Source organism: Ahaetulla prasina, chromosome 18 (genome assembly GCF_028640845.1).
Source record: "Ahaetulla prasina isolate Xishuangbanna chromosome 18, ASM2864084v1, whole genome shotgun sequence".
NCBI classification, from domain to species: domain Eukaryota; kingdom Metazoa; phylum Chordata; class Lepidosauria; order Squamata; family Colubridae; genus Ahaetulla; species Ahaetulla prasina.
The window spans coordinates 5232837-5257785 of record NC_080556.1 but is presented as its reverse complement, the minus strand read 5'-3'; the positions used below and the strand labels follow the sequence as shown (position 1 = coordinate 5257785).

At 44.3% G+C, this 24949-nt stretch overlaps 1 protein-coding gene across 1 annotated transcript in view; it reads right to left on the bottom strand.

Annotated features, from left to right (window-relative positions):
• Positions 1–18063, bottom strand: part of C18H1orf159 (chromosome 18 C1orf159 homolog) — a 29736-nt gene extending 11673 nt beyond the window's left edge. Inside the window, exons 1-2 of the mRNA XM_058161018.1 lie at positions 17954–18063; positions 5993–6083 (exon numbers count right to left, since the gene is read on the bottom strand). Coding sequence (XP_058017001.1) covers positions 5993–6064 — 72 coding nt within the window. The 5' untranslated portion in view covers positions 6065–6083; positions 17954–18063. The remainder of the gene's footprint in view (positions 1–5992; positions 6084–17953) is intronic.
• Positions 18064–24949: the final 6886 nt, after the last annotated feature.

The window sequence follows — 24949 nt, the reverse complement described above, 5'->3', positions numbered from 1 at the left end:
CACGGAGAACGTCTTCGGACAGCGCTGAATCTTCGGCTTTGAAACGGAGATGAGCACTGCCCCCTAGAGTCGGGAATGACAAGCACGCATGTGCGGGGGAACTTTTATCTTTAGGGGTCATAACTAATTCGACAGGTTGTCTGAGTTAGTAACACGGTTATTAAGCGAATCTGGCTTGACTTGTCAGAAGGTCGCGAAAGGGGATCACGTGACCCCGGGACACTGCAACCGTCATAAGTATGAGTCAGTTGCCAAGCGTCCGAATGTTGATCCTGTGATCCTGGTGGTACTAAAACGGTGGTGGTCATAAATCTTTTTTTTTTTCAGTGTCGTCGTAACTGAACGGTCACTAAACAAACAGCTGTAAGTCAAGGACTACCTGTAGACCACATTTCTGGGACTAAAGCATGTAGAAATCCCCTAATGCAGCTGTCATCTCTCCAGCTAAAAACTCACCCGTATATAAATAAATATTCTATTCTATTCAATGTCTGCTAAGGTGTCAATTAATCAGTGGAACAGCTTGCCACCAGAAGTTGCGATTGCTCCAACACTAGAAGTTTTTAAGAAGATGTTGGATAACCATTTGTCTGAAGTGGTTGTAGGGTTTCCTGCCTACGTAGGGGGTTGGACTAGAAGACCTCCAAGGTCCCTTCCAATAATTCTATAAGGTGGGAGGAATCTCTGCAGGAGAGGAAAAAAAACGGGGTTCAAATCTCAAAGTCAGCCCCTCCCGGCTTTTTTCCAGACCCTGGATCGACTTATGCGTTTGATAAATAAATAAATTAAATTTCCTGCCGGAGCGAAAACCCATCCAGTCTCCATCTTGAACTGTTGGTGGTTTCCTTTTGACTCCCTGCCAAAGAGTCATTTGGCTGGGCGCCATCCCAGCCAGCTCGCCACGAACGTTTAAAAAGCACAGTTCTGTTCCCGCAAAGTTCTGTTCCCGCAAAGAAAGAGTGCAGAGAAGAGCAACAAAGATGATTAGGGGACTGGAGGCTAAAACATATGAAGAACGGTTGCAGGAACTGGGTATGTCTAGTTTAATGAAAAGAAGGACTAGGGGAGACAGGATAGCAGTGTTCCAATATCTCAGGGGTTGCCACAAAGAAGAGGGAGTCGGGCTGTTCTCCAAAGCACCTGAGGGTAGAACAAGAAGCAATGGGTGGAAACTGATCAAGGAAAGAAGCAACTTAGAACTAAGGAGAAATTTCCTGACAGTTAGAACAATTAATAAGTGGAACGACTTGCCTGCAGAAGTTGTGAATGCTCCAACACTGGAAATTTTTAAGAAAATGTTGGATAACCATCTGACTGAGATGGTGTAGGGTTTCCTGCCTGGGCAGGGGGTTGGACTAGAAGGCCTCCAAGGTCCCTTCCAACTCTGATGTTATGTTATGTTAAGTATTCCGCACCGGGGCGTACTAAGCTTTCCGCGTTCCTCCGGTAGCTCCACTTCTGAAAGCTGCTGTTTTATTTACCATCTGGAGCCCAATTTCCCAGAGGGGGAACAGGGTGGTGGTCTCGCCTTGTATGCGAGGCTTGCGGCTTGGCCGGGCGCCAAGCCCCAAGATTGGTGGGATCGATCTGGAAAAGCGGCCCTTTTAAATGAGTTGTCAAGAACCCGACCGCCCCTGCGATCTCCAGCCGAGCTTTTCACGCAGACTTATTGTCTTCCTGCCAAGCTTCGGTCGCTCGGATGCTTTAAGGCCTGCTGATCTTGAGCTGTGATTTTCGTCTTCTTGAAGTGGTAGCGCGCGCCGTACGGCCCGCGGGCTCCGGAACGGATCGATGGCGCAGACAAAAGAATCATTCAATCCCGAGCGCTGGGCTTGGGATTTCAAAGTGGAGAAAGATGAAGATATACTCGTCCTTTCCCAGGATAAACGTGGGAAAAACGTGACGTGAAGAAGGCAGGCAGTTCTCGAACATACAACAGCGACCGTTTTGATGTTACGACGGCCGACAGGAAACCACCGACGGTTCAAGAGGGAGACTGGATGGGTTTTCGCTCCGGTGGGAAATTTTATTTATTTATTTATCACATGCATAAGACGATCCGGGGGTCTGGAAAAAAGCCGGAAGGGGCTGACTTTGAGATTTCCACCCTGTTTTTTTTCCCCTCCTGCAGAGATTCCTCCCACCTTATAGAAAGGGACCTTGGAGGTCTTCTAGTCCAACCCCCTGCTTAGGCAGGAAACCCTGCACCCACTTCAGACAAACGGTTATCCAACCTTTTCTTAAAAACTTCCAGTGTTAGGAGACACCTTAGCAGACATTGAATTGACTCGAATATTTATTTATACATGGATGCACAGCGGTGGTTAAATGTAAACTTTGTTCCTACCGGTTCTGTGGGCGTGGCTTGGTGGGGGGTAACGTAACCAGGTGGGCGTGACCAACTTTTTTTTCTACTTTTAAAAACATTTTTTTCTACAACCTCTTCAGACGAAGAGGTTGTAAAAAAATGCTTTTAAAGGGCTCTGATGATTCCAGCTGAGTTGCCTGATCGTCAGAGGCTTTTTTTTTTTAACTTTTAAAAGCATTTTTTTCAGCCGAAGAAAAAATGCTTTTAAAAGTTTTAAAAAAACCCTCTGATTAATTTTAGTTTTTTCCTGAAGGCCATCACTCTGCTAAACAAATAATTCCATCAACACTGTCAGACTATTTACTGAATCTGCACTACTATTAATCTTCTCATAGTTCCCATCACCAATCTCTTTCCACTTATGACTGTATGACTATAACTTGTTGCTGGCAATCCTTATGATTTATATTGATATATTGACCATCAATTGTGTTGTAAATGTTGTACCTTGATGAACGTATCTTTTCTTTTATGTACACTGAGAGCGTATGCACCAAGACAAATTCCTTGTGTGTCCAATCACACTTGGCCAATAAAAATTCTATTCTATTCTATTCTATTATAGCGTGGCTCAGCTGGACTTGCGGGGAGAGGGATTTTTGCTACCAGTTCTCCGAACCACCCACCATCGCTACCAGATCGAGTGATCCGGTCCGAACCGGGAGCATTTCACCCCTGATGCAGAGTGGTATTCAGCCGGTCACAAGTGTGAAAAACGGCCGTAAGTCACTTTTTTTCAGCGCGGTTGTAACTTCGGTCACTAAACAAATGCTTGTGAATCAATGCTGTCTTATGACTTATGGTACCAAGTATCATAAAACATTTCCTGTGCTGGTGTTTGATTGTCCTTTACAGAGCAACATGGACTGTTTTCCAGGTAGATAAATCTCTGAATTTTTCCAGTAAAGGCAGTACAGTCTAACCTCCTGCTCAAGCAGGAAACCCTATAGAGTCCCAGACAAACAGTCGTCCAATCTCTTCTTAAAAACCTCCAGGGGTGGCACACTCACAACTTCTGGTGGCAAGCTGTTCCACTGGTTAATTGTACTGTTAGGAAATTTCTCCTTAGTTCTAGGTTGATTCTCTCCCCGATTTAATTTTTCATCCATTGCTTAATTAGATTACGTTACATTAGACACAGAAGTGGTATTTAGCTGGGTTCGTACCGGTTCAGACGAACCGGTAGCGGCAATTGTGGGTGGGCCTGTCTACCCGTCTGCCTCGGCATTATGCCGTCCTATTTAGCCACGTTTTTGAGCCGGGCGCATGCGCAAAAGGCGCATGCCGTGAGCAAAGCGCATGTGCAGAAGGCCAGATGCATGCACAAAAGGCACCCGTGCAAAGCGAGCGTGCGCGCAGCGAACCGTTGGTAACAATTTGTGAATCCCACCACTGATTAGGCACTAATAATAATAATATCAGAGTTGGAAGGGACTTTGGAGGTCTTCTAGTCCAACCCCCTGCCCAGGCAGGAAACCCTACACCATTTCAGACAAATGACTATCCAACATTTTCTTAAACATTTCCAGTGTTGGAGCATTCACAACTTCTGCAGGCAAGTCGTTCCACTGATTAATTGTTATAATTGTCAGGAAATTTCTCCTTAGTTCTAAGTTGCTTCTCTCCTTGATTAGTTTCCACCCATTGCTTCTTGTTCTTCCCTCAGGTGCTTTGGAGAATAGTTTGACTCCCTCTTCTTTGTGGCAGCCCCTGAGATATTGGAACACTGCTATCCTGTCTCCCCTAGTCCTTCTTTTCATTAAACTAGACATACCCGGTTCCTGCAACTGTTCTTCATATGTTTTAGCCTCCAGTCCCCTAATCGTCTTTGTTGCTCTTCTCTGCACTCTTTCTAGAGTCTCAACATCCTTTTTACATCGTGGTGACCAAAACTAATGCAATATTCCAAGTGTGGCCTTACCAAGGCATTATAAAGTGGTATTAACACTTCACGTGATCTTGATTCTATCCCTCTGTTTATGCAGCCCAGAATTGTGTTGGCTTTTTTGGCAGCTGCTGCATACTGCAGGCTCATATCTAAATGGTTGTCCACTAGGACTCCAAGATTCCTCTCACAGGGGCCGGGATAGCTCAGGCAATAGAGAAGCCTGTTATTAAAAACACAGAGCCTGCAATTACTGCAGGTTCGAGCCCGGCCCAAGGTTGACTCAGCCTTCTACCCTTTATAAGGTAGGTAAAATGAGGACCCAGATTGTTGAGGGGGCAATAAGTTGACTTTGTAAAAAAATATACAAATAGAATGAGACTATTGCCTTATACATTGTAAGCCGCCCTGAGTCTTCGGAGAAGGGCGGGGTATAAATGTAAACAAAAACAAAAAAGTTACTACTATTGAGCAAGGTACCACATATCCGGTACCTGTGCATTTTGTTTTTTTGGCCTAAATGTAGAACCTTACTTTTTTCACTCTACCATTGTGAGAAGCCTTGAAAAATCTGGTATGGAAATCCTTCTGAAACAAGGAGCCGAGTTGTCTGGTGGATCAACAGAATATATTTTTACTTTACAATCGGGAAACAAATTCCTCTTTTATTCACATAGAGGCGGCAGAGGTTTTCTACAGAAAACGGGGGGAGAGGGTTGTGGGTTTTAGTTTTTTGTTTGTTTGTTTGCTTTTTAAAAAAAACAGCCTTCTCATTCACAAATCCAGGCTGATCCGATCTACCGACTAATATCCTTTGGGGCGATCGGTAATCACAACTGGAAATCAGGATTAAGACGCTGCCGTCTTCCAGAGCCACATCAGGGATACTCGCTGGATGAACAGATGGCTTCCCGAGCTGAACCTCCCTCGTAGCAGCCTCAGAATAAGGAAACAATGAACCTAAAGTGGTGGTGTGGTCCGTCAGCAGCCTACGGAGCTGGCAACGGAGTTGGACAGCGATGAGGCTGAGGTGGGGCCGGGGCCATTGGGAAGTGAGGTGCGGCCTCCAGAACCTCCAGAGGCGGACAGCAGAGAGGCAGAGGAACAGGAGGAGCCTGTTCCTAATGCACGCATGAGAAGAGCTGCCAGAAGGGAAGAGCAGCTCAAGCAAAAAGGACGACTCAGGAGTAAGGCCAAGAGATGATTGGCCCCTCCCATAAGGCTTAAAACAGACCAGCAACGGCGTTTCAGTTTTGCCGGAAAACAACGTTGCAGCTGTGTCTTCTGCTTCGTCCTCTGCTTCATATACCTCTTTGTTTTTGTGTCTTCTGGAAGTTTGCCAGGAAGGGCCTTTGGCGGTTTGCCGAATTGGACTAAGGTTTGTGAGATAACGGAGGAATTTGTGTTTGGGAGGCATTTGTTTTACTTTGAGTTGAACGACGCTGGGAATGAATTAACTCCCAGCTGTACGAATAAAGTTTGTTTTTCCACGGACTGAGTTTATTACTACCTACTTGGGCCTGGGTCACAACAAGTGGCTTGTTAAGAGCCATAACATACCCCGGGAGCAGGGCCGTCAATGAACTCACAAGCCAATAAGCCGGCAGTGCTTATGCTACTTATAAAATCCCTTTGTCCAGGTCACGAGGTTCGGTGGCTAAATCTGAGCCTCTCCCTTTGATTTTTAATCTCTTCCTTTTTATTTTAGATTTCAGCCAGCAGCCGCAAGCCATACCTACCAAGCTGTCAGTAGATTTGCTGGTGACTTCTGCTCCCAGCACGGTTAGAAGGAAGACGCAGGGCACCGCCATGTCCGAGATGGAGCAAAGCCTACGAAGAAACGAAAAGAAAAGGAATTCAATATACATATCCAATATTCGAGAGTTTCCCCACTGTAATTTTACTCCCTCCGGACCGCTGAATAGCAACACAGAGGCAGAGCGGTGAGGACGTGCCTTGCCTTGCCTGGCCTTGGGCATACAGACCGTTCTCGACTTACAACGGTTCACTGAGTGACTGTTCAAAGTTACAACAGCCCTGGAAAAAAGTGACACGACCGTGTTTCAGACAGACGACCAGTGCCGCATTCCCCCGTTATTGTCACGTGATTTTACGCTTGGATCCTTTGATAACCGATTTACGTTCGTGACGGTCCCCTTTTGCGACCTCCTGTCCATCAAAGTCCGCCGGGAAGGGAGATTCACTTAACAACTGCGTTCCTAATGTAAGAATGGCCGTGGATTCACTTGTAACCGACGTGGCAGGAAAATCGTAAAATGGGGCGAAACTCGTGTAGCGAATGTCCCGCTTAGCAATGTAAGTTTTAGGCTCAAAAATTAAAAAAAACAACAGCCGTACATTAAGGGCTACCCTTTAATGGAAATGCTGCAATTTGGGCAGGCTGGGGGAAAAATTGTCACCGCCCAAAGAGTTACAGCACATTTCTGCACCTGTTGACAGGTGTGCGCAGTTGCTAAGCAACCAGGAACCTTGTTGGTGGGTTCAAAACGCAGCCAATGCCAGGCCCGGGATGAAAAGAATCGAGGTTGGAGATAGAATAGAACAATAACTTAATTGCCTTAAAGTGAAATTTCGTTGCATGCAGCTTTCCAAGGGTCACCATCTCCCATCGTCATCATCGTTTAACGGCCCCATAATAATCCCTTGAGTCCGGGCAACTGAATGGAGCTAGCAGAGTGTTTACTGGCTGGATGCCCTTCCTGATGCCGATGCTGAGTTTTGTTCAGCAGATAGATTCTTGTTGGGTCACCACTGCCAATATACACCACATAATTGCTACCAACCTGCCTTCCGTTGAGGACCTGTATACTGCACGAATCAAGAAGAGGGCCGTGAAAATATTTGCAGATCCCTCGCATCCTGGACATAAACTGTTTCAACTCCTACCCTCAAAACGACGCTATAGAGCACTGCACACCAGAACAACTAGACACAAGAACAGTTTTTTCCCGAAGGCCATCACTCTGCTAAACAAATAATTCCCTCAACACTGTCAGACTATTTACTGAATCTGCACTACTATTAATCTTCTCATAGTTCCCATCACCAATCTCTTTCCACTTATGACTGTATGACTATAACTTGTTGCTGGCAATCCTTATGATTTATATTGATATATTGACCATCAATTGTGTTGTAAATGTTGTACCGTGATGAACGTATCTTTTCTTTTATGTACACTGAGAGCATATGCACCAAGACAAATTCCTTGTGTGTCCAATCACACTTGGCCAATAAAAATAAAATTCTATTCTATAATATAACAGAATAAATAAATAAATACAGATGACCTACAAGGTCCCTTCCAACTCTTGTTTATCTGTTAAATAGCTTTTTGCACTTCCATCCACACACAGCCCGGACACGCAAACATAAGACAAAAAAAAAAAAATCTACTTTTTACAAATTTTGTATGAATCAATCTTAGGAACTTCCCCAGGAGACAAAATTTCCCGGCTGGGATCAGTAGCTTTAGGCCGAAGTTTTATGAAAAGCAATTTTGAGAGGGCTGAAAAACCCTGGTTAGTTGGGACAAGCAGAGGTTTTGCAGACAGCCACAAGCCAAGGTTCGCGAAACCAGGATCTCCCGCCCCGCCCCCCCCACCTTAGCAACCAAAACGAAGGGACGTAAAATGAGTTACGTCTGATAAACTCCGAGAACGATAATAAACTTTTATGAAGCCATTCGCGAGGCCGTATTAAGTTCTAATTTGGCATGCACAATTGGGAGAAAACTCCAGCGCAAACATAAAAGGCAATTTTGATCAAATTAAAAGGGAGGAGGGCGAGCGGCTAAAAAAAAAATAAAAAATTAAAATAAAGCGAAAAGGAATCCGATGAAGTAACACAGGAACAAATTGGCTTTTTGATCAGCCCAAATTGGGGGGAAAAAGATGCGCCTCCTTCAAGTGATAATTGAACGTCCTTTCCTCTCCCATCTTTAGAAAATGAAGTATCTTTTTCATCTCTGAAATAAAAAAAAAATCATAAAAAAAAAATAACTAAAGACAGCTTGCGGAGCACAGAGAGAGAAGGAAGGAATGAAAGCTTTTCGCCTCCGTCGATTTCAACCCCAAACCGAGCTTAGTTGTTTTATTCCTGGGAATTTATTGCATCAGGCACCGAGGCGAACTTATTAAAGGAGAGTGAAAAATGGATAGAAAATACACTATTTCTTCTCTCATATCACAGACACATCAAAGCTTTGTGGCTTGTGAAAGCCGAGGGCTTTGCAAGGCTTCCTGTTATTTGGCGTATCAAATTAAGAGGCATACAACTAGAATAGAATAAGAAAAGGCATACAAATAGAGAATAAGAAAACACTGCTTGATGCAACCCGTTGGCTTGGATTTTTTTGTTAAAAAACCCCCTCAATCCTAGGATCAGAGGGCCACTAGCTCTGATATGACTTTCATCCGATCGCGACATGTCGGTTTAAATAGACGAACATCTCTGTTCTAGGAGTCAACTGCCCACATCTGGAAGAAGGACTGATTTTTTTGCAAGAGGGTGTTGCCAAGCGGGTGACAGACTCGGACAGTGAGGAGGTTGGGGAGGAACATGGGCCAGTCCTGGAGTCTGGGGAAGGCTCTGCGTCGGAGGCAGAGAGGGGGGCAAGAGCCGTCTGACATCAGTGGGGCAGAAGAGCAGCTGGAGCCCGTTCCCAGTGTGCGCATGAGCAGAGCTGCCGGGAGAAGGGAACAGCTAAGGAGCAAGGGTCGACTCAGGAGTAAGGCCACAGGTGGATGGTGAATGGCCCCTTCCATAGGGAATAAAGAGGAGCAAAATAATAATAATAATAATATTTTAATTTGTATACCGCCCTTCTCCCGAAGGACTCCCGAAGGGGAGGGGAGGTTCCAGGAGACAGTTAGTTCGCTTAATTGGTTCGTGACTCTCGGCCTGGCAGCTCTCCAAGCCAGATAAGGTCTGCGACTGTAAATTCTCCCTTGAAAGACTTTGCTGGATGTGAATGAGTGTAATTTAATAAAAAGGGTTTTTTGTTGGGACAAGGAGTCTGCTTCATGCTCTTGAGAAGCCTAGGTCAGAACAGAGGGAAACTCAAGCTAAGCAGAGCCTAGGCCTGCTTTTCAGCTCACCCGCTTTTCTGCAGAGACGTAGGTCAAAATTAAGTTAACCTTGCTTGGAAGGCCAACAAAAAAATAGAACCAAATCAGGTAAGACTTTAGGGGTCGTCCTTACAAAAGACAAACATACAAGAGAACGAAATGAGAGGGATTGAACGATCCCCGTTTTTTTGAACTTCAGCAGCTCCCGTAACGGGGACAAATAGTTTTGCTATTTACCTTTGAACGCCACCGGCATTGACTACAATCCCCCATCAGTCAATTACAAAAGGCAGCTTTGCTTGGAATAGCATTGACAAAATCTGCTTCGGTCAATTTGCATAAGGCAGCTTTGACTCGGAACAGCTTACACCCCGTGACGAAACTTTTAACTCCCATCAAACACCAGGTGTTGACTTTGGAGAAGTTTGGGGTTCTCCTACGCCACCCTTTCCCAGAAAAACATACAATTATTAGGTAATTAAGAAGTTACTATTTGATTATAAATACATCAATATGCAGTATATCTTTATGAAGCTATGGCAAGGAAACCTGGACATCCGCCCAAAAATCAGCTGGCAGGCACGCACATGCATGCTGGAGCTGAGCTAGGGCAATGCTCACGTGCCCACAAACATGGCTCTGCGCGCCACCTGTGGTAGGTGATAGGTTCGCCATCAACTTCTCCAAAGTCAGCAACTGGACGAATGAATAGAATAGAATTCTTTAGTGGCCAACTGTGACAAGGAATTTGTCTTGGGGTAGATGCTCTCAGTGTACATAAAAAAAAAGTACGTCCACCAAGAATCATAAGGTACACCGCTTAATGATAGTCGTAGGGTGCAAATAAGCAATCAAATCGTATTAGGAAACAGTCAATATAAATCGTAATGCTGGGGAGAAGATAACATTTCCTGGTCCAACAGGTACTCACCTGTAAAACATCTTGGGATCTTCAGTTGAATTGGGACAGGTGAGTGAAATATTAAACCTTTATTCCCACTCCCCCAATTCTGGAAGTAGGTCAGTATTTCTCAATCTCGGCAACTTTTAAGAGCTGTGGACTTCAATTCCCAGAATTCCCCAGCCAGGAAAGCTGGCTGGGGAATTCTGGGAGCTGAAATCCTCACCTCTTAAAAGTTGCCAGGGTTGACAAAGACTGTACTGCAGATGGCCAGGGGTGGTATTCAGCCTACAGGCTGGCAAATGTGAGTGTGCGCATTTGCGTATGCGCCCGGCCTTCTGTGTATGCGTTTTTTCTGGCGTGCACGCCTACCGCGCATTCACCCAGCTTCAAAAATGTGCCTAAATAGAATGGCATAGAGCCGGGGCGGGCGGGCGAGGCCACTTGCGATTTCCGCTACCGGTTCCGGCGAACCGGTCTGAACTGGTTGAATCCCACCTTTCTACAAACGTCTGTGTTTTGTCAATACCAGCGGGAAAAATTTAAAAATAACCTTCATTCCTTCCAGCTAGCCAAAAATCATTCAACTGAGCCGCTGGCTGTTTACTGGCCTGATGAATCTTTCTCCAAAACTGGAATTTAACCAGCCAGCTGCGACGGTCTTATTTGGGGACAAGAATGGTTTATTTTTGAAACCCGACCTAAACGTCTTATCCATCTCGCGCCGTCTAAAAACGGATCTAATCTCCTCCTCGTTTAGGAAAGAAGAAAAACTGGAGCCCGTGGTAAAGAATGGGGGTTAGCGTGATGGGTCACCTCCCCACCCGCCCGGCTTGTTCGATCATGTCCTTATCAACCAGAAAGGATGATTTATGGAACGATTTTTCTCTGCTGCCACAAATTTGTAAGATGCTCGGAAGAACGTTTTCTCTCTTGGCTGCTGGGCTGGCATTTATCTGCCTTTACGGGCCTGAGAATTGATCTGTCTCTTTTCAAGATTGAACTGCTGATGTTTTTATCCTGGCTAAGCCTATATTTCTCTCGCGCCTCCTTCGAAGAGATGGACTCGCTTGGCAGAACGGCTGCCCCGGCTCAGCGCAGGGATGGAATTGGAATTGTTCGCCATCACTGGGCTAGTGTCTCGCTTGCCACTAGTCAGTTTCAGGAAGATAGTATACGGAGAAATGAAAAGATAACGCGCTTTGCATCGCATCATAACGTGCAAATGTATAAATTAGGCCGTTCGCATCGATCTTTTTCTCTTTTTAATAGTCCCAAGAACCAGTGGAACTGGCGACGAAAATGGGAAAATCATTCCAACCGAGTTTTCACAAAGGAGCCCACCGCTCCTGCCTCCGTGCTTCTCCCCCAACAGTGAAACCCGCCCATCGGGCTGACATTCTCCAGCGCTGCTACTCCGCCGAGCTGCGTGCGAGCAGGGGTAAAGATTTCTTAATACTTTAATAGTTAAGCTGATTAAAGAGGCAAGGCAATCAAAGCGGGCCATTAATCGGGATTGTAAAGGCAAAGAATGGCTTTTGAATGGCTTGTCAATTAAAAACAAACCTGGCAGCTTTTCCCGAACGTGCGTTATAAGCTCAAGTCTATATCAAGCTAATATTTCCAAGGATTGAGACACGCGTTGGGTTACCGGTCCGGCTTCTCCAAGCCCGCCCCACCTCTGGTTTGGGTTGGTTCAGACAACCAGGCGCGGCAAAATTGTGGTTGGGAGATCTCTGCTAGGCACGGCACAAGGCCAGCTGTGTTGGTGTAGCACACTATTTGCGCAGGGATCCCTCTTCTTCGCTCCGTGCGTGTGAGGCCAGGCTAGCCTGATGAGGTGGCTCAAGTGGCTAAGACTCTGAGCTTGTCGATCAGAAAGGTCGGCAGTTCGGCAGTTCAAATCCCTAGTACAGATCCCCTGCGTGAGCAGGGGGTTGGACTAGACGACCTCCAAGGCCTCTTCCAACTCTTGTTACTGTTACTTCCAGACTGGAGCGTTCTCAAGCATTTCTCACATGCTGGAATTCCTGCTCCCCTTCCTCCCACCTTTGTTTCCTTCCTCAGTTGCCTTCTGCGCATTCTCAGAGTCCCTCTTCACACTACCAAGGCTTACATCCCCATGGATGAGGTGGACACGCACCCTTCATCTCTCCCCCCCTCCAGATTCACATCTGAGCCTTTTTTGACCGCACAATCACGGAAAGCTTTTCACTCCACAATGGGGAACATCCATGCCGCAGCTTCAAAATTCACACAGAGAAAACCCTCCTTTGATAAGCCACCGTCATCGCGCATTGCAAAAACTCTAGGGCGAGGGAATTAATTAGAGGAAAGAATATAAACCGATTGGCTATATAAATTTAATTTGGAATATAAATGAGGGTCTTTAGCGTCAGGGCCCAGGAGGAAGGCACAGCCCAGAAGCTTCATTCAACGGCTCCCCCCCGCCCAATTCTGAATCTTAAAAAAGCAGGAAACCAACCTCTTCCCCAAATCTTTCAATTTTTTAGCAAAAGTTGTCGCACAAGTAATCCCTCTGGGATCCCACAGCTGCTCTTCTTCCTTCCTTAATGACCGAAGGACCAGATTGGATGCAATCAATTGGAAAGTTTGCAAAAGTTTGCAAAAGCCGCAGCACGCTTTGCCAAATTCCTAGGTAGCCGAGTGTTACCGTATTTTTCGGAGTATAAGACGTACCTTTTTCCGCAAAAAAAGAGGGTGAAAATCTGAATGCGTCTTATACTCTAAATGTAGCCCCACCCAGCTTCTCAAATGGAGGTTTCAGAGGCTGAAAAAAGCATCAGAAATGAAGCTTCAGAAACGAAGCCCCCAAACAGAGCCTCAGAAAAGAAGCCCCCAAACAGAGCTTCGGAAAAGAAGCCCCCAAACAGAGCCTTGGAAAAGAAGCCCCCAAACAGAGCTTCGGAAAAGAAGCCCCCAAACAGAGCTTCAGAAAAGAAGCCCCCAAACAGAGCTTCAGAAAAGAAGCCCCCAAACAGAGCATCAGAAAAGAAGCCCCCAAACAGAGCTTCCGAAAAGAAGCCCCCAAACAGAGCATCAGAAAAGAAGCCCCCAAACAGAGCTTCGGAAAAGAAACTCCCAAACAGAGCCTCTAAACAGAGCATCAGAAAAGAAGCCCCCAAAGAGAGCTTCAGAAAAGAAACTCCCAAACAGAGCCTCCCAACAGAGCATCAGAAAAGAAGCCCCCAAACAGAGCATCAGAAAAGAAGCCCCCAAACAGAGCTTCAGAAAAGAAGCCCCCAAACAGAGCTTCAGAGGCTTTTTTTCTGAAGCTGTTTCGGAGGCTTTCAGAGGCAGAAAAAAAAGCAAGGCACAGAGCTCACAACCAAGGAACCTGTTGCTAAAATTCACCTCTGGGAACAGCTGATTGGGAGTATTCTGGGAGGCCGATCCCTCCTGCCAATCAGCTTTTTTCTTATTTTCCTCCTCAAAAACTAAGGTACGTCTTATACTCCGGAAAATACGGCAATCGGTGACAATCTACGCAGGCACGTGGGGCTTTTCCTAGAAAATTATTCTTAAAAGTCACCCACAGGGTGATAAAATAGCTGAACAAAGTAAAAACAACCCCGGCTCCATTTATTAAAAATTACAAGAGGTGAAGCAGCTATTGGTACCTTGGAAACTTCGACCAACTGTTAGAACTGGAGACTGGTTGGAGAGGATGTCCTTTCTCGTACAACGTTTGGCCAGACTTCTAGAACCTGCGGAGCTGGTTACCCTGCCCAGATTTTGACTCATCGCCTTCCTTACGTCATTCCAAGAATGAGTTCAAAGGACACCGAGAATTTCGTTCTTGTTCGCCCTCCAAGACACAAAAAAGACTATAATAAGAGGATTTTCCCCCAAGAAATTTAGAGAAGCGATAAAGACCCTCTCTACGGGGTGACATGATAGCAGTACGCCGCCAGATTTGAGGGGGCTGCCCCAAAGAAAGGGGGGGTGTCAACTTATCTATCTATCTATCTATCTATCTATCTATCTATCTATCTATCTATCTATCTATCTATCTATCTATCTATCTATCTATCTATCTATCTATCTATCTATCCATCTATCTATCATCTATCGTCACATCATTTATAGACCATCCATCCCACCTAAATGACTCTGGGCAGTTTATACTCAATATTTCTGTCTGGAGATAAAAAAGAAAAGATGGAGAAATATAATGGAACAAATAAAAAGAAGGACTAGGGGAGACATGATAGCAGTGTTCCAATATCTCAGGGGCTGCCCCAAAGAAGAGGGAGTCAAACTATCCTCCAAAGCACCTGAGGGCAGGACAAGAAGCAATGGGTGGAAACTGATCAAGGAAAGAAGCAACTTAGAACTAAGGAGAAATTTCCTGACAGTTAGAACAATTAATAAGTGGAACGACTTGCCTGCAGAAGTTGTGAATGCTCCAATACTGGAAATTTTTAAGAAAATGTTGGATAACCATCTGACTGAGATGGTGTAGGGTTTCCTGCCTGGGCAGGGGGTTGGACTAGAAGACCTCCAAGGCCCCTTCCAACTCTGTTGTTATATTATATTATATTATCTTCCAAAGCACCAGAAGGCCAGACAAGAAGCAATGGATGGAAACTCACCAAGGAGAGAAGCAACCTGGAATGAAGGAGAAACTTCCTAACAGGGAGGACAATGAACCAGTGGAACAGCTTGCCACCAGAAGTTGTGGGTGCTCCAACAACGGAGGTTTTTAAGAAGAGACTGGACAGTCACTTGTGTGAAACGGTATAGGCTCTCTTGCTTGAGCAGGGGGTTGAACTAGAAGACCTCCAAGGTCTTCTATTCTGATTCTTGATTCTTCTAGTTTGCTAATTTCCACATTTTTTTTCCTCTCTGGATGATACCAAACAAGCGTTCTTTTGACCAATTCAGGAATTTGGTTCCGTGAAGGAAAAAATTTCCATTTTAGCCGGAAATTCTAAAGGGGGCCGAAAACATAGCACAAACTTTTAGCACATAAGAGGTATGTTACCTCTCCCTTTTTTGACAATTAGAAATGTCACACTGAAGACAGCCCAGTCCACCCAGCAAAGTTGTGACCAGCTACCTCGCGATCCTGTGTTGTTCTACCTACTTCCTTCTGGTTGCTAGTCCTCATGAAGGCAGGGAAGTCTAAAAACTCCGGCTTATCGACAGATTTTTATCTGTTGCGCCCCCCCCCTGCCCCGCCAAGTGAAATCGATGGGGAAACTGTTCCTTGAGCAGACTCAACCAGCATTACACAGGCCCTCTGAACGGCATTGCTCGATTGTTTCATTAGAAGGCGAAAGCGGTTTACAAAGCCACCACCTTAACTTTACAGGAAGTCTTGTGACACCTCCTTTAAGGTGGCCTTTGGCCGCATAAGGGAAAGGAAGTATAACTTTGCACGCTTAAGATGCCAGTTGTATTTTTGGGGGGATTTTTTTTTCCATGTTTCTTGCACCTGGTTAGCTAGTTCCTGCAAAGGGTCAGTCCCCCTCCAGCGGCAACTGTCATCTGCACCTCTATAACTGTCTGGTTTGGTTCGGCAACCCAACAAGACAAACACAGACTTCAGAGGATCATTAGAACTGCAGAAAAAACAATGGCTACCAACCTGCCTTTTATTGAGGACCTGTATACTGCACGAGTCAAAAAGAGGGCTGGGAAAATATTTACAGACCCCTCGCATCCTGGACATAAACTGTTTCAACTCTTACCCTCAAAACGACGCTACAGAGCACTGCACACCAGAACAACTAGACACAAGGACAGTTTCTTCCCGAAGGCCATCACTCTGCTGAATAAATAATTCTCTCAAAACTGTCAAACCATTTACTAAATCTGCACTACTATTAATCTTCTCATCGTTCCCATCACCCATCTCCTTCCACTTATGACTGTAACTTTGTTGCTTACATCCTTATGATTTATACTGATATTGTTTCCTGGTTGCTTATTTGTATCCTATAACTATCATTAAGTGTTGTATCTTATGATTCTTGATGAATGTATCTTTTCTTTTATATACACTGAGAGCATATGCACCAAGACAAATTCCTTGTGTGTCCAATCACACTTGGCCAATAAAAAAATTCTATTCTATTCTATTCTATTCTATTCTATTCTATTCTATTCTATTCTATTCTATTCACTGAGAGCATATGCACCAAGACAAATTCCTTGTGTGTCCAATTACACTTGGCCAATAAAGAATTCTATTCTATTCTAACTTCCTGTTTCTGCTTTTTCAGCCCAAACCAAGTTTTAGAGCAGCTCAGATAGCTGTGAGTAGGGGGATCCCCACCCCGGCTGCCTCCTCCTCCTCCTCCTCCTCATTCCATATAAAAGGTATTAAAAACTGGACTCCAAATTAAAAATTGCCAAAGACAACCGAGCAGAAGAGCCGAGTTCCTAAGCGGCAATCAGAGACATAATATTACACGTGTGAATAGCAACCTCTCGGGTCAGCCTGGCTGGGAACGATGGGAAATGTACCTTCTGGTTGGGCCCTGAATGGGAAAGCGGAGGAGGCCGTGCCGATAGGGGACGATGGGCAGAGTGGCCTCACCTCCCCCAAGAAAGTAACACGTTTCATAACCAAGCCGGTGGGGGATGATAGGCGTTGCATTCCCGCAGATCTGGAAGGCACTGCATTGAGACGGGCTGGAAAGGGAGGGAGGATGGGTATGGTAGTCCCACTGATCTAGAAGGCATGGCATTGGGAAAGGTGAGCAGGGCAGGATGGGTGCTAGACTTTAAAAGGGCCAAGCAGGCAGTGGAGGATGGATGCTAGACTTTAAATAAGCCAAGCAGACAGGGGAGGATGGGTGCTAGATCTTAAAAAGCCCATGCAGGCAGGGGAGGATGGGTGCTAGACTTTAAATGAGCCAAGCAGACAGGGGAGGATGGGTGCTAGATCTTAAAAAGCCCATGCAGGCAGGGGAGGATGGGTGCTAGACTTTAAATGAGCCAAGCAGACAGGAGAGGATGGGTGCTAGACCTTAAAAAGCCCATGCAGGCAGTGGAGGATGGGTGCTAGACTTTAAATAAGCCAAGCAGACAGGGGAGGATGGGTGCTAGATCTTAAAAAGCCCATGCAGGCAGGGGAGGATGGGTGCTAGGCTTTAAATAAGCCAAGCAGACAGGGGAGGATGGGTGCTAGACCTTAAAAAGCCCATGCAGGAAGGGGAGGATGGGTGCTAGACTTTAAATAAGCCAAGCAGACAGGGGAGGATGGGTGCTAGACCTTAAAAAGCCCATGCAGGCAGGGGAGGATGGGTGCTAGACTTTAAATAAGCCAAGCAGACAGGGGAGGATGGGTGCTAGATCTTAAAAAGCCCATGCAGGCAGGGGAGGATGGGTGCTAGGCTTTAAAAGGGCCAAGCAGGCAGGGGAGGATGGGTATGGATTCCTACGCATGTGCAAAGTCTTGCATAAGGAAGGCGGCAACGATTTCTGCATGTCTGTTGGCGGGGAGCAGGAGCCCCATTCCCTGGAGGGGGGCTGGGGATGCTGGGTGCTGTAATCCCGAGCCCTGCAAGCGAAACTGACATGCCATTCCTTCCCCCAAGGCCAGAGCGGGACACCTGTCCCCATAAGCCACTCCAGGAGCCCCTCGGACCCGAGATCGCCCGCGATACCCCCCCCACAAAGGGCGGGGCCGCCGCTAGCCCCGCCCACCGCGCCCCCCTCCCTCCTCGCGGCCTCACCTGAGCGCGCGGGCGCAGGAGCAGCCGTTGGCGGCGGCCGCCAACCGCGCGACCGGCTCCCGTTCGTACCCCCCGCCCTGAGACGGCGGCCCTACCTCGCGTCCGCCCGCTCTTCCCTGGGATTTGTAGTCCCGCCGGCCCCGCCGCGGCCCGCCCGCGCATTGGGCGGGAAACTACCCTTCCCGTCGACCCCCGCGGCGACGCCTCTCACCTCGCCCAGGTAGACGCCGTCCCGCCTGGCCCCGCTTCCCTCGTCCCCCCGCGGCGCCTCTCGGGAAATGTAGTTCCGAGTTGGGACGCCATGCTGAGAGGCTTAGGCGGCGGAGACTACAAGAACCAGAGATCCGCCCGGTGCGGGGAGGCCATCTTGAGGTTGCTAGGAGACCAGACGCCCCTAGTTTGAGGCAAAGGGTTCAGGTGAGAGAAAAAGTGGGGGGGGGAGTTATGTGTGTTTGTGTGGTTTTTTTGGTGGGGGGGATTTTTGTGCCTCATAAATTCACCTCAGCTTTAAATCACAATATAATTTAAAAGCTCTGGAACCTGGTGCCAATTTAAACATCTCCCCAAAAAATTAAGCGAGGAATAATATACCTGCACACACCTGTAATCATCGTTCTATTCATGAGGCAACTCCGATTCTAGGCCACAATTCCCCAAAATTGTGTCAGAAAATGAGGCAATACTATGCAGTCTGCCCTCAGAAAGCAGAGAATAATTTTATTCTGCTCCCGAACAATTTATATGTATATGTGTGTGTGTGTATATATATATATATATAACATACATATACATATACATACATACATATACATACATACACATACATACATACATATATACATACGGTGAGTCAATATACTTTACATACAATAATAATAATAGTAATAGTAATAGTAATAATAGCCTTTATTGTCATTGTACATCATCTATACAACGGAATTGGTTGTAATAAAGATATCACCATTTAGATATACATAATCGTAATTTTTCCACTTCTTTATACAATATTATATATACTTTCATTATATATTTTCCATTATACATATTATATATTTTCCATTATATAATATTATATATACTGAAATATAATAGATCATATTGTAATATAATAGATATATTATATATAAAAATATAATAGATCATATTGTAATTGCTATGTATACACAAATGTTAGCTTCTTTTTTTTTTAAAAAAAGAGAGGTTGTTTTGAGCCCAGTGGTTTTCATTTCTTCCTTTTAGGCCATAATTAAATGCATAAGTCAGGGATGTCCAACTTTGGCCACTTTGAGGCCTGTGGATTTGAAATCCTAAAGATTTTTGCCACGATTACAAAGATGGGAGCAGGAAATTTCAAAAACGGTCAAAGGACTTGCTCTCCCCCAGATGCTTCCTACTTGCTGGTTGAATTTTGAACAGGCAAACCTCATCCAGTTCATGCCTCTAGCCACCCTCCAAATGCAAAATATTTAAAACATTTGTCCAACAGAGCACCGTGATGCAAAATTCTCAGGTCTTTCTGTGCTATCAAGGCAGTTTTGATCGGATCCATTTGTCTACCAGCTTTCTTTCTTTCTTTCTTTCTTTCTTTCTTTCTTTCTTTCTTTCTTTCTTTCTTTCTTTCTTTCTTTCTTTCTTTCTTTCTTTCTTTCTTTCTTTCTTTCTTTCTTTCTTTCTTTTTTTCTTTCTTTCTTTTTTTCTTTCTTTCTTTCTTTCTTTCTTACTTTGTTTCTTACTTTCTTTCTTTCTTTCTTTCTTTCTTCCTTTCTTTCTTTCTTTCTTTCTTTCTTTCTTTCTTTCTTTCTTTCTTTCTTTCTTTTTTTCTTTCTTTCTTTCTTTCTTTCTTTCTTTCTTTCTTTCTTTCTTTCTTTCTTTCTTTCTTTCTTTTTTTCTTTCTTTCTTTCTTTCTTTCTTTCTTTCTTTCTTTCTTTCTTTCTTTCTTTCTTTCTTTCTTTCTTTCTTTCTTTCTTTCTTTCTTTCTTTCTTTCTTTCTTTCTTTCTTTCTTTCTTTCTTTCTTTCTTTCTTTCTTTCTTTCTTTCTTTCTTTCTTTCTTTCTTTCTTTCTTTCTTTCTTTCTTTCTTTCTTTCTTTCTTTCTTTCTTTCTTTCTTTCTTTCTTTCTTTCTTTCTTTCTTTCTTTCTTTCTTTCTTTCTTTCTTTCTTTCTTTCTTTCTTTCTTTCTTTCTTTCTTTCTTTCTTTCTTTCTTTCTTTCTTTCTTTCTTTCTTTCTTTCTTTCTTTCTTTCTTTCTTTCTTTCTTTCTTTCTTTCTTTCTTTCTTTCTTTCTTTCTTTCTTTCTTTCTTTCTTTCTTTCTTTCTTTCTTTCTTTCTTTCTTTCTTTCTTTCTTTCTTTCTTTCTTTCTTTCTTTCTTTCTTTCTTTCTTTCTTTCTTTCTTTCTTTCTTTCTTTCTTTCTTTCTTTCTTTCTTTCTTTCTTTCTTTCTTTCTTTCTTTCTTTCTTTCTTTCTTTCTTTCTTTCTTTCTTTCTTTCTTTCTTTCTTTCTTTCTTTCTTTCTTTCTTTCTTTCTTTCTTTCTTTCTTTCTTTCTTTCTTTCTTTCTTTCTTTCTTTCTTTCTTTCTTTCTTTCTTTCTTTCTTTCTTTCTTTCTTTCTTTCTTTCTTTCTTTCTTTCTTTCTTTCTTTCTTTCTTTCTTTCTTTCTTTCTTTCTTTCTTTCTTTCTTTCTTTCTTTCTTTCTTTCTTTCTTTCTTTCTTTCTTTCTTTCTTTCTTTCTTTCTTTCTTTCTTTCTTTCTTTCTTTCTTTCTTTCTTTCTTTCTTTCTTTCTTTCTTTCTTTCTTTCTTTCTTTCTTTCTTTCTTTCTTTCTTTCTTTCTTTCTTTCTTTCTTTCTTTCTTTCTTTCTTTCTTTCTTTCTTTCTTTCTTTCTTTCTTTCTTTCTTTCTTTCTTTCTTTCTTTCTTTCTTTCTTTCTTTATTTCGTGGGGTTATTCTTAATGCCCTGAATTAATACCACTGAAGTGTTAACTGGAGTCTGGAGAAGCTCTCAAAGAACCAGGGCTTCCACAGCCTCCAACAGATGTCCTCTTGAAAATTAAGACCTCATCCATGCAGAGGCTTTGTATAATCCGTAGATTATAATAGAGAGTTTCTATTTTTTGAACCAGAGATATCCACCCAGCAGCCTGGAAAACTTATGGTGCCAGCTGGAATCAAACAGCTGGTGCCATCAGAGACAAAGGTTACGCTCTTGTTTTTAATCCGTACGGTTGAAAATCTCTGCAGCCCGGCAAGAAAGACATATGTTTTCTGTCTGGGTGGGCACACTGCTGCTATTTTGCATTGAATGGGGGTCAGCCTTCCCACCTGACATGCCATTAGAATATCATACTTTTGGGGGACCGATGAGCTTGTGAATCCTAGTTGGAGAGGGACACCACCCTTGCAAGTTTGAGTTTCTCTCCTTCCAGTGACTTCTTCACGGCCACCAGGCCTTTCTCCCCAACTTGGGTTTCTTCAAAGCCGAAAAATTGTTCACAAAAGGCCCCTAGAGATGCCTTTGAGACAAACTCGGGTTTTCCTGTTGAAAGTCCAGGAAAATTGAACCTCTGACTCTGCCCTGATTTTGATGGCCCCGCCCATTCTGTTTTGGCTCCTCCTGCAACATCTCAGGCTCCTCCCTCTCTTAACTTCAGTTCTTGCTTGCTCACTGAACCATAGCCCTCTACTTAACATAACATAACATCAGAGTTGGAAGGGACCTTGGAGGCCTTCTAGTCCAACCCCCTGCCCAGGCAGGAAACCCTACACCATCTCAGTCAGATGGTTATCCAACATTTTCTTAAAAATTTCCAGTGTTGGAGCATTCACAACTTCTGAAGGCAAGTCGTTCCACTTATTAATTGTTCTAACTGTCAGGAAATTTCAAAAACGGTCAAAGGACTTGCTCTCCCCCAGATGCTTCCTACTTGCTGGTTGAATTTTGAACAGGCAAACCTCATCCAGTTCATGCCTCTAGCCACCCTCCAAATGCAAAATATTTAAAACATTTGTCCAACAGAGCACCGTGATGCAAAATTCTCAGGTCTTTCTGTGCTATCAAGGCAGTTTTGATCGGATCCATTTGTCTACCAGAGCATGTGGGACAGGAAGGCAACCCAGAGGTTACAGTACGGTAATTCTTATTTTTAAGAATTCTTCCCATAACGCAAAGCTTTTCAGTATTTTAGATGCAAAGGGAGCAGAAGCTGGAGTCTTGGAGAAGCTCTCAAAGAACCAGGGCTTCCACAGCCTCCAACAGATGTCCTCTTGAAAATTAAGACCTCATCCATGCAGAGGCTTTGTATAATCCGTAGATTATAATAGAGAGTTTCTATTTTTTGAACCAGAGATATCCACCCAGCAGCCTGGAAAACTTATGGTGCCAGCTGGAATCAAACAGCTGGTGCCATCAGAGACAAAGGTTACGCTCTTGTTTTTAATCCGTACGGTTGAAAATCTCTGCAGCCCGGCAAGAAAGACATATGTTTTCTGTCTGGGTGGGCACACTGCTGCTATTTTGCATTGAATGGGGGTCAGCCTTCCCACCTGACATGCCATTAGAATATCATACTTTTGGGGGACCGATGAGCTTGTGAATCCTAGTTGGAGAGGGACACCACCCTTGCAAGTTTGAGTTTCTCTCCTTCCAGTGACTTCTTCACGGCCACCAGGCCTTTCTCCCCAACTTGGGTTTCTTCAAAGCCGAAAAATTGTTCACAAAAGGCCCCTAGAGATGCCTTTGAGACAAACTCGGGTTTTCCTGTTGAAAGTCCAGGAAAATTGAACCTCTGACTCTGCCCTGATTTTGATGGCCCCGCCCATTCTGTTTTGGCTCCTCCTGCAACATCTCAGGCTCCTCCCTCTCTTAACTTCAGTTCTTGCTTGCTCACTGAACCATAGCCCTCTACTTAACATAACATAACATCAGAGTTGGAAGGGACCTTGGAGGCCTTCTAGTCCAACCCCCTGCCCAGGCAGGAAACCCTACACCATCTCAGTCAGATGGTTATCCAACATTTTCTTAAAAATTTCCAGTGTTGGAGCATTCACAACTTCTGAAGGCAAGTCGTTCCACTTATTAATTGTTCTAACTGTCAGGAAATTTCTCCTTAGTTCTAAGTTGCTTCTCTCCTTGATCAGTTTCCACCCATTGCTTCTTGTTCTGCCCTCAGGTGCTTTGGAGAACAGCCCGACTCCCTCTTCTTTGTGGCAGCCCCTGAGATATTGGACTACTATCATGTCTCCCCTAGTCCTTTTTGTTAAACTAGACATACCCAGTTCCTGCAACCGTTCTTCATATGTTTTAGCCTCCAGTCCCCTAATCATCTTTGTTGCTCTTCTCTGCACTCTTTCTAGAGTATTTAACTACCATTCATTTAGCGGTTGTTCAACGTTACAACATCACTGCAGAAAGCGATTTGTGACAAGTCCTTGCTCAAAAATTTAGGCACCTAGCAACCCATATGTCTTTAGGATGGTTGTAGTATCCCAGAGTTGTCTGATTGCCAACCAGCTCCTAACGAGTAAAATCAGGGGTGGAAGACAGACTCACTTAATAATTGCAGTGATTTGCTTAACAACCTTGGCAACAAAAAAAGAAAAGGAAAGTCATGAATTGATGTGAAACTCACTTAATAATTGCAGTGATTTGCTTAACAACCTTGGCAACAAAAAAGAAAAGGAAAGTCATGAATTGATGTGAAACTCACTTAATAATTGCAGTGATTTGCTTAACAACCTTGCCAACAAAAAAAGAAAAGGAAAGTCATGAATTGATGTGAAACTCACTTAATAATTGCAGTGATTTGCTTAACAACCTTGGCAACAAAAAAAGAAAAGGAAAGTCATGAATTGATGTGAAACTCACTTAATAATTGCAGTGATTTGCTTAACAACCTTGGCAACAAAAAAAGAAAAGGAAAGTCATGAATTGATGTGAAACTCACTTAATAATTGCAGTGATTTGCTTAACAACCTTGGCAACAAAAAAGAAAAGGAAAGTCATGAATTGATGTGAAACTCACTTAATAATTGCAGTGATTTGCTTAACAACCTTGGCAACTGCTTAAGCTCATTAAGTTCGTGCCTTCATTAGTGTGTTTCCTTGGGAGAGTTTGTTTTTTTTGTTTTTTAAAAAAACCAGGTTTAATAATTTAACCGTTTCTACCCAGCCCACTTTTTCAGTTGTTATCAAATGTGCAGAACAGATGCGGGAAGTAATGGAAAGAAAGAAAAGGGGATAGATTTTTTTAAAAAAGTCTAGATGGGGGTGGGTTTTTCAGCAGGAGGAGAACTCAAGCAGGAGGGCTCAGAGGAAACATGCAAGCTCGGAATTAAGGAGAAGAAAGCAGGCCTGAGGTGTTAGGATTAGAGGTGTGCATTGTTTGGGGTGTGTGTGTCAAAATGCGGGTTCCCGATCTTGCCTCAAGAGATCTAGCGATTCCAGAAGTATTTTGGGTTTGAATTACAGCATTTCCAGTTCAAATTACCCTCTTTGGAGCCCAGAATCAGGCGGGTCTCCCATGCCAAGCTCGCCTCCCGATCCTGAGTTCAGGAACATCACTGAAACCAGGAGGAAGGCGCTACAGGGGAAAAAAAAAACCCTTTTTGGGAGGGTTCACTCCCATTTTCAGCTCGTGAGGCTCCCGCAGAGGAAATGACTGAACAGTCCAACTGTTTTAATCCTTTCGTTTTCCTTCCTCCTTCGCTCTGCTTCCTTGACAGCAGGCAAGATTGGTGGCATGAAGAGGCTTGTATGTAGCCTGGCCAACAGGAAGATGTCACGCCTGGCAGCTTGTTCTTGTACTCTTTCCTGTTCAATTCTCAAATGCGGGAGCTGACAAAGGAACTGGTGGGACCTCCTCCAGGGCACTGGAGATGGTGCTGAGATGGCCAAGGCTGGTTGGGCTCCTCCTTCAGATAAGAGCCTCCCACTGGCGTATTAGGAGTGCTCTATCTGGAGAAAGGGATGTGGTGGCTCAGTGGCTAAGACGCTGAGCTTGCCGAT